At 38.9% G+C, this 10,319-nt stretch overlaps 1 protein-coding gene across 1 annotated transcript; it reads left to right on the top strand.

Annotated features, from left to right (window-relative positions):
• Nucleotides 1-5,525: 5,525 nt before the first annotated feature.
• On the top strand, nt 5,526-8,844 carry LOC108973557 (intraflagellar transport protein 80 homolog). The gene is made up of 9 exons (XM_018940908.1): nt 5,526-5,741; nt 5,895-6,172; nt 6,240-6,418; nt 6,497-6,724; nt 6,905-7,284; nt 7,440-7,609; nt 7,672-8,128; nt 8,183-8,474; nt 8,532-8,844. The coding sequence occupies exons 1-9, from the start codon at nt 5,557-5,559 to the stop codon at nt 8,820-8,822; spliced, it is 2,460 nt and encodes an 819-aa protein (XP_018796453.1). The 5' UTR covers nt 5,526-5,556; the 3' UTR covers nt 8,823-8,844.
• The last annotated feature ends 1,475 nt before the right edge of the window (nt 8,845-10,319 follow it).

The raw sequence follows: 10,319 nt of genomic DNA, 5'->3' as shown, positions 1-10,319 counted from the left end.
GACACACACATCATCTCTTCTTCGGCTTTCGACAGAAAAGGAGCTGCCTTTATGCCGCGATGTCTAAATTTGGTATGCCCGCAATAGTAGCGCGACTCCATATCTTGAGACTTCTTCAATGTACTCCTAGAGAAAATAATTCCAACCGCAGAGCTGAATGAGAAGGTACAATCTTCAAATCTTCAATAAGAGTGTACAGCTGCTGACGTACGCCGATAATATGTTTATCATATGCCTCAACAACCGTTCCGTTTGTTCTGCTTTCTCCAAACTAAATAAGGATGTCAAAAAAATGGGTCTGGCGTCATGTCACTGTGGACATAATTTCGTCTCTCTTGGAACCAGCAAAAACAACATCAGCCTCGGAATCCAACGCAGAATAACTCTTGCTAACAGAAGATACTTCAGACTGATAAGCAATTAAGAAGTAAATGCATCTCTCGATGAGGCATGGACGATGACAGAATCTGATGAGTCGACGTTGCGAGTTTTCGAGATGAAGATTCTGCGGAACGGTGAGCTGTACAAGATATACGACGATATTGACAAAGTTCAGCGAACTAAGAGACAGAGACGATGGCTAGATCATGTCGCCCGAACCGAATGGTTGAAAATACTCCAGCTCTGAGAGTATTCGAAGCAGTACTCGCCGGGAGAAGCGAGGGAAGAGGAAGACTTCCGCTCCGTTGAAAAGACCAGGTGGGAAAGGATCTGGCTACACTTGGAATATTTGCGGGAACACTAGTTTACAAAATTGTGTAAAATATTTACCTATATATTTATTATAATGAAGGAAATATATATGTATGTACGTATATTGAGAATATTTTCAAGCCAACTTTTTATATCATGAACAGGGATAAGGTCGTCATAATGTCAAACACCCCATATGAAAGGTCAGAGGCTATATAAGAGATCAGCATAACGAGCTCAATCAGATAAGTTAGCCATATCCGTATGTCTTTCTGTACTAGTCCCTAAGTTTTTGAGATATCGATCTGAAATTGTGCGCATGACCTTTTCTCTTTTAGAAGATGTTCATTTGTCGGAATCCTCTATAGCGGACCACTATGCGCAGCTGTTATACATACTGGTCGATAAAGGACAAGTCTTATATGTATGCATTAAAGGTAATTGGGAAATCGTAACAGCATGCATTACTGCCCTTGAAACACCCTGTAAATATAAATGTTTGCCTACATACTATTAATTTTGTCAATAATCAAGCAAACTAGCAGCAGCGTTTAAAGTTCATTGATTGCACAAACGATAAACAAGAAAGAAAACTCTACTTGGAAGTATTATAGGCTTGGTAAGGCTCAACTAAATCGTTTGCAATAGAACAAATCAAATTAGCCATGTATTTAATGACCACCCCAACCCTCAATATTACCACTCGCACGAGAAAAGGAAAAGCAGGATTTTAATGGATTTTAGGTCATACATGGAAAGCATATTAGGAAGCGAAAGCATGTCTGTCCAGACTTGTGTAGTCATTTCCGTAACCATTATTCTAATGCACCTGAAATATTCAAAGCACACAAGTATATACTATGCAAATACTTACATGCATGTATGTATGTCTACCTATACATATGTACATATATACAGCTCTAGGAATATCACAGCAATTTCGTATGTTTTAGGAGACACATATGCTTGGGCACACTGTTCGAAGACAACGCCCATTATAAGCGAACTTCCATACATAACAGCACGTACTTAAGTTTTCGCTTCTAACTAATAGATCAACAAAAACTACTTAGTCAGTAACTTAATATAATTTTCCAATTGAGAACAAATAAATTATGGCTTGTTAATGTTCTTACTTATTTTCCAATCATTATACATAGGACTCAAAAATATGACATACAGTCGAGTGTTCAATCTCCTGTAGATGGTGTTATGCTTCTTATGCTCTTGGGTAGACATACCTATTTTAAGACAAAGACACTTAGAACCATACTTTTTGGTCCTTACTAACCTTACCTCCAATCCTACATCTTTCCCTTGATTCGGGTTTTTAACCGGCCAAGAATTGTCAAGTGGCCATTATTAATAATATCTTTTGAATAATGTTGCCTGTTATGTAGTCTCCTACAATGGCACTTATCTTGTTTTCTGGCACAGGTTATCAATGATGTACTAGTACTAGTAAGCCTTGAAGAAACTGCCTTCCAGATGATTGCCTATGAAAATAACGTAGCCTTTATGATTGACGGAAATAGATACCATGTATGAGTTAAGTCAAGGACCCCTTAACATCGTAGCCAACTGGGCGGCTGATAATGGTCTTGCCACTAAATCTAGTAAGACTGAACTGGTTTAGCTCCTTAAGAAATATAATATTTTTAAGGCACCTCCCCTATCGATAGCAGGAACTTATCTCCAGACTGTGGACAGAGTAACTAGTCTAGAGCTTAAGCTAGACAAGAAGTTCTGCTAAAAACTCACTATCAAAAAAACTGTAAAAGATTGAATCTCCCATCGGATGTTTTTTTAATGGCTCCCATCGAATATTCGCACAGTGAGGACCGCTAAACCCAGTTAAAAAATGCTCCCAGCATAATGAACCCCTCCCCAAGCAATTTCTGCCGAGCTGCTTTTTTAGAAATCATTCGTGAATTAACATGCTTGACTATTTTATGCGCGATTATGTGAAGTCTTTGAAATTACAGATAAGCCTGAGACCATTGACGCTTTAGAAGAGGATATTCGGCGCATTTTTGTTGACATACAGCGGCTATTGATGCAAAATATGGTCGTAAATTCGGCCGCGAGGCTGAAATTTGTTCGAACCAGCCTCGGTGATCATTTATAATAAATTCAAATTCTTGGCAATAGCATTAAAATGTAAGTTTTTTTTGTATTCTTTTTTCTTCTTGAGATCCATACTTCTAAAAAAGGCTCCTTATATAAATAAGTACTGAAATCGCAGTATTTATGGTTTATATAATTAGTACTTCTTACTGAAAACGTTGACCTATTTTCCAAATTGATTAAATAACACTAATCAGAATGGGACATTGCCTATCTTGAGATAAAACCTCCAAAGGACTTGACACGTTGGCACTTTCACTTACTTCTTATAGCATGGATATTTGTACACGGTCTTACTTGCAGGAAAATACTCATATACTCATTATCTCATCAATTATGCCGGTATTCCAATTGACAAGTGGACAATTTATTCCTTTGTATGGTTAGTATGGTTATGGTTATTGAAACAATTACTTTTATCATTGCCCAGTCATAGCCTTTTTAGTAGTTAGTTTAGTTTAATTGTTTTTCTTTTATACTTTGTATATTTTATGACAACTAGAAACGAAAGAGGCAAGATTACGACATGCGAAGTCATGAACGAAACAAACTGTCTTTATTTCATAGTAATTGTAAACAAAGCCTTCACTAATGTCACTGGTATTTATAGTTTTTTGTCAAATGCACTCCCAAAAAGTAACTGAACGAAAGTGTTGAAACGATTTAAAGGGGCAGCTAGTTTAGTAGGAGCAGTAAGTTTACTAAAACAACTCGCACATTGACTCATAATATCATGTCCAATATATAGTCTGCCGGAGCAACGAACTTTTTTTTTTTTTTTCTTAGACCGATCTCGCGCAATTTGACATTGTATATCCAATACGCTATGTTTACCTATACCAAGCCAATAAAAAGCTTACTTTTCTTTAAGATACCTCATATATAGACAGAGTTTCAAAATCAAAACCATTTTAAACATTTTCCTAATCGCGACATACTGTTGCAAGAAAGACGTTCTCTGATTTTGTTTACGATATCTCATATAATAGTCTCTAAACGCATATCGTATAAAGTCTATCGGATATTAGGTATAATTCTGTTGACGCAATTTTACAGTTATCTATACCAAACAATTATTATCGCGGAAATATGTTCCTAAATTTGATTGATATACTATCTACCAAATCAGCAATATTCGTTTATGCACATATTTGGTATCTTGAGTTTTGAACAATAAAAATCAGATTTCGACCATTTTTGGATATGTGCTAACGGGGTTTTCGAAATAAATCCTATAAAAGTTTACCGATATTTTTCTCGCTCTTTCGACATTTATCTTCAGTAAGGTTTCCCATTTCATCATGGAAAGTTATACGATCCAAAAGAAGTCGAAGTTATTAAAATTTCCTAGCGAAATTCGGAGTCAGTGGCCTCAACTTTATATATATATTTTTTTTTCAGTAAAACGAAAATGGTTTGGGATAACTAAGTCTATCCATGATGAAATGATGAAAAAGAGTCAACACAAGGGAAGCAGGCATGGCTGTGGTTCAACAAAAATATATCAAAATACGTTTTAACACCAAATTTACCTGTAGGTGAAATTAATTTAGTAGCTCTTGAGAGACAGCATTTCTACTGAAGGGCTCAATGCAACGCGCATTGAATTTTACACCCGATTTTTACGAAGCTTTGCTAAACAATTTTTATGCTAACTAAAATATTTTCTTGGTCTCAGTTAGTCCTCTCCATGACGTACATATGCATTTTATTTTCCAATAATAGAGCTGAAGTTCAATGAATTCCCTGTAAATTGATCTCTGACCGAACAGCTTTAATATAATTTAAACTCTATATGGTTTTATTATAATGGTCATCACCTCCTTAAGAAACTTGGGTTCAAAAAATCGAATTTTTTTTGCTTAATTTGAAAGTACAATGTCTTGAGTATATACTGTGATAATTTCAGACAGAAATTCGAAATATTTCGGGAGTTATAACGAGTTTCTTAGAGCGCCTCGGAGTCCAACTTTTAAGATCGGCCGAACTTTAAACGCATTTTTCTCAAAACATTGTTTTCTGGCCGGCCCGGGTTCCAACTTTTTTTCTACTGAACCGATTGCTTTCAAATTTTAACAGGCTGTTCTACACACTAATATACTTCTCGTCGGTATATCGCCCCTAACTTTTTATTTCTTTTTTATCAAAGTCCGTCATATTGTTATTTACCCTTGAAATTTAACTTGGGTAGTTCGGACCAGAATGACATGGCTATACATAGATTAAGAATAATCAAGAATATTTGATTGCAAGAGCGAAAATCACCCGGGCCACCCACCTGCATTCTTTTGAGGTTCCAACTTCGAGTGACAATAATAATAGTAATCAAGTACTTATTAAATTTTTTCAAATAATTTTTGTTTTTTTTTTATATTTTCAATATATAAGTAAAAAAACTCTGAATATTCCAGATAATTCGTTTACAAAAAACCACCCTCCAAAGAAATCATGAAAATAGTCCTCTTCACCTACAGCAAAATAGGTTACCAGACTTAATAAGTTAATAATTTACAAATATTTACCATAAACATATACACATATATTGACAAATGGCTGCACAATATTTACCGTTGAATGGGGCAACAGGTGGCAGGTACTCGCACTAACTAACAACGGTTGCTTCCCTTAAAATTGTAAGAGAGTCACTATGGTAACGTCACTGACCAAACAAATTAACTGCTTGAAAAAAATTAGTGTGTGAAAAGTTTTTATGAAGTTCACAATACATTTTCAAAGATGCGCTTAAAAACTGAAATTTGCAAGCGAACTTCGGTCAATAATAATGTGGATTTTCGATTGCGGAATTCGGCAACGCAAAGAAACACGAGTGCCCACAAAGAGAAGGAAATTACTGAAAAGGCGAATATAATACCGTTGAGCAGTGTGGACTGGAGCAGCAATGAAGAAATATACTTTGTAAGGTAGGAGCGGTTTGATGTTGCTATTAATTGGTTGTAATTGAATATAAAACATTTCCTAAATAAATAGCGTTGATCTGATAGTAATTGAAAACCAACTGTTGTGGTACTCACAAGAATAATTTTTCTTCTACTTGTATTCTTGTTCTGAAACAGTGATGATCACCAGATCTACAAATGGAGCGCCGTCACGCGCGATTCAGTGGAGGTGGCCAAACTGCCGGATGACTTCATACCCACTGATTTGCATTGGCTGCTCCTAGGTGGACGCAGCAGCGGTGGTGGCAAAGGCAGCGATACGCTACTCATCTGCAGCAATGACGGACGCTTCATCATACTGAACAAAAGCGCGCGTGTCGAGCGGAATATTTCAGCACACAGCGCAGCGATAAGCACTGGACGTTGGAGTCCGGACGGCGCAGGGTTACTCACAGGTACGCTTTTTCATTTGAGTCTCTCAACATATTGTAACGATTTTTCCTTCTTAATACAAATATGTAGCCGGCGAGGATGGCGTTATCAAGATATGGTCGCGCTCCGGCATGCTGCGCTCCACTGTAATACAGAGCGATGAAGCTATTAGCTGTGCACGTTGGGCGCCCAATTCTACTTCGATCGTTTTCAGTCAGGGCTGCTATATGTCTATCAAACCGCTGGCAGCGAATAGCAAGTTAACAAGGGTAGGTGTGGCTAGTTAAGAATATAGCAAAATCTTGTTATAAATATGTGTAGAAGTACTCATAATACAATGTTTACAGTGGCGTGCTCATGATGGCCTCGTTTTATCCCTAAGCTGGTCCACGCATTCGAATATAATCGCTTCAGGTGGCGAAGACTTTCGCTTCAAGATTTGGGATGCACAAGGCGCTAATTTGTTCACCAGCTCCACGGAGGAATATGCTATTACTTCAGTTTGCTTCAATTCTGAAAAGGATGTACTTCTAGTGGGAACCTTTAACATGCTGAAACTGTGCTCCAGCGCTGGGGTAAGTAGTACCATTCGATCGACGATTCGACTGTTTTGGAGTGGTAGCTCAATACATTCTGCTTCACAATCTGACCGTCTGTTAATGAGTCCACTCTGTTCCCCTAAGTCTAAATATTTATAAGGATTTTCACATATTTTCATTTGATTTGACTTCTTCTCTATCTTTTCTACTCATCAGTGGTCTTACAGCAGCAGTCGCTTCAGCGAGCCCGCTGTCGGTTCGTTCTACGCGTTGGCTTGGTCATCGGATGGCACACAAGTAGCTTGTGGCACTTCGACGGGCAATCTCGTGGTTGGTTATATCGTGGAACGCCAATTGATCTCACGCAATCTGAAAGCGACAACCACGGGTCGCAAAACCATCGTGCTACAGGATATCACGAATAGTAGCACCGATGTTTTAGACTTTCCCGAACGAGTCATTAATTTTGGATTGGGTTATGGACACTTGATTGTAGCCACATCTAATCAGTTGCATATTTATAATGAGAAATATATTAATACGCCGATAATAATTGATGGAAGAACAGACGTACGTGTGATTGAAGTCGGCAAGAAGTGAGTACGCTTGCTACTTCCTAATACATTTGTAGAATAATGTTGTGTTTTGGTACTCTGAACCTTCAATTTTTTATTTTTTATTTTTTTGTTTATTTAACTACTTTGGCATATCACGAACTCGATTATTATTATCAGACCTTCTATGGTTTTAGATTCTTCATGGTCTTGGACGCCACATCGATTTGGGTGTATACTTACACGGGACGACTGCACTTGAATCCACGCTACCCCGGTTTACAGGCACAAGTACCACTACTTACATGGCGCGCCATATCTCTCGGTTTGGATGTTTTAGCTATACGAGACAACTCCGATAACACCGGTGAGTATTAGAAATATATTTAGCAAATCTTCTTGATATAAATCTCCCGTATTCCTATGAAGTAATTCACATATTCGATCTTGTGCCGGGCGCTTCACGGCAATATGAACCACATTCGATACGCGCTAAAACTCAAATTTCCGAGATCTCCGCATGTCACGCCGGCACACTCGATGACCAGTATGTCGTGCTTATCGATAATAATCGAGAATTGTACATCACAGAGACACGTAATTTGAATAGCAGTGCCGGAGCTGGTAGCGGTGGCGTAGGCGGCGGAAATGGTTTAAGCGCTGTAGCAGGCGTGAATGGCAACACCGAACGCGGCATAAACGGACGCATAAATAACAGCGGCGAAATTTACAAAATCGGCACACAAGTGACGACCGTTATGTGGGGTAGCGAGTCGAATATTTTGGTAGGCGTACACGATACCTGCTACAGCATTTGGTATTGTCCTGGCGAGGGCGCCGCCGATCCGACGTTGATCGCGTTAACAACGATCACCATAGACGCCACGTGAGTGCGATTAGTTATTGGGCGGTAGAAGGCACGTAATATTTTCAATTTTAGTGAATTTGGCAAAAACATAACATTGGAGTCCTTCGAGGACGCCATCGTAACATTCCGCTGCGCCGGCGCATTGCTGCCTATTAATGTGAATATTTATTGTGAAATTTTGCATCGCACTCTGATGGAGGGACAGTGGCAACAGGCATTAAAGATTTGTCGTCTGGTACAGAATGGTAGCCTCTGGGCGACACTGGCGGCCATCGCAACGCGCAAGAATCAACTACAGATCAGCGAGGAGGCATATTCGGCCGCACTACAGATCGACAAAGTCAGCTATCTGCAATACATAAAGGTACAGATTAAATGATAATGATTTTTGCTGCACAAAATCATGAACACTACTTTTTAGGAGTTGCCGTCTGCCAGTCCGGAACAAATGGCGGAGAACTCGCTAATGCTCGGAMGTCTGATCGAAGCGGAGACTATTTTATTGCACAACAAGAAATTCTCTGCAGCTGTTGCACTCTGCTTACGCATGCATAATTGGCATCGGGCTCTGGAGGTGGCGCAGAAGCATGAACCGGAATTGTTGGACAAGGTGCTCGAGCAGCGGCGCCGGTATTTAAAAGCTTTGCAACGTGATGAATGGGACGCCGTATTTTTACCATTCCAATTGAAGGATAATGACACAAGTGAATAAAGTTTTAGTATTAATAAAATTACTTCTGTTGGGTCTAATATTACTGGTTAGCTTCATAGTGTTAAGACTCTTCTCATGGCAAAGTCACTTTTGCATGAAAATTTCACAGCTACCTGGATTTCTGTCCCGATAAGTTGGGTTACGTTGATCTGGTAGTCTAATGAGCCACGTATAGACCACTTTTGGTCCTTTCCTATATGAAGAAAAAGCGCAGTAGCCCTTTATATGCCTGTGTTGGACGATTCCTTGGCCTCACTAACGATATCTCTTCCTCAAATCTCATATCGTGAAGCTGCACAAGCTGAGAGTGTAGCCTTGCCAACTTGCTTCAAGTCTGCAATTTGCTCCATTATTTCCTTAATGCTTTGGTCTTGCTTGTTGTTTCTCGATCTACCACATTTTGCCGGCATGTGACGCTACCAGACTGTGACCAGTGAGTTTTCAAATTATGTTTCTACAGCTCTTCTATAACGTGCCAGTAGGAACTTTGTTCGATTTAAAATTTTATACCTGACATTTTCAGTTTTGCACCCAAGATCGTGCTCTTGTGAAAAGATTTTGCTGTTCATGCTTCTGTTCAGAGCATTGTTAATGCATGGGGTTTCAATGTTGATAATGTTTTCGTGTGAACAGCCGTATACCACACAACGTACCACTATCTCATTGCCGTCTATGACTTTGTGACCTGGCACCCGGTAGAACTGAACTCGCTGTGTTCTGGCAAGCGTCACCTAAGTTGCATTGGTTTCCACAACACTTTTGACCGATATGCGAAACGCGGATACAGCCGTAATGATTTTACAGTTCGCGTAGATGTTACTCAGGATTTATTGGTCCAATAGTCTTCTGTTCACTCTACTATCGCCCCGCAATGCAGATCCTATTGCTTAGTAGCACTAACATAACTATCCTCTGTCTAAGATGAAATAAGGTATGAATGAGAGAGCGCTCACGGCTAAATACCATTTAAAGCTGGTTCTTATATCAAATATATTCATAAGTACAAAATAGTCCGAAACAGATTTGGCAGAAAGGATTTTTTTTTTATTCCGTTCTCATTCCAACAACAAATAGAACTATGCGATACAGATTTGGCTCCATTTAATTCTCAATTCTATTTCACTAATTATATGTTGCATGAATATTTAAAATACGGATGCCGGCATTGCTTCACCTGCAAGCCCGTGCAAAATATTTTTGGCAGCAAGAATTGCGATGTCGTCCCGGGTACGCTTGGTAGCCGAACCTATGTGAGGCATAAGCACTATAGGAAGAAAGGCGAATAAAACATTTAATTCATTGATGTTAAGAGCATAGAACATATTTCACATTTAGGTAGAATACTTCAAACACGAATGTGAACCTCACAAATAAGTTAGAAAGAGACTAATGCTTCTTAGAAAGAATTACAAAACAACGTTAATGATTAAATAAGAAGATATAAAACTGTTTGATATGAGGCCTAAAGAACTCACCAACATTAGGCAGAGTCAGGAG

This window comes from Bactrocera latifrons, unplaced genomic scaffold, assembly GCF_001853355.1.
Source record: "Bactrocera latifrons isolate USDA-ARS-PBARC rearing strain unplaced genomic scaffold, ASM185335v1 scaffold_49, whole genome shotgun sequence".
Classification (NCBI taxonomy): Eukaryota; Metazoa; Arthropoda; class Insecta; order Diptera; family Tephritidae; genus Bactrocera; species Bactrocera latifrons.
This window is presented reverse-complemented; position numbering and strand designations above follow the sequence as displayed.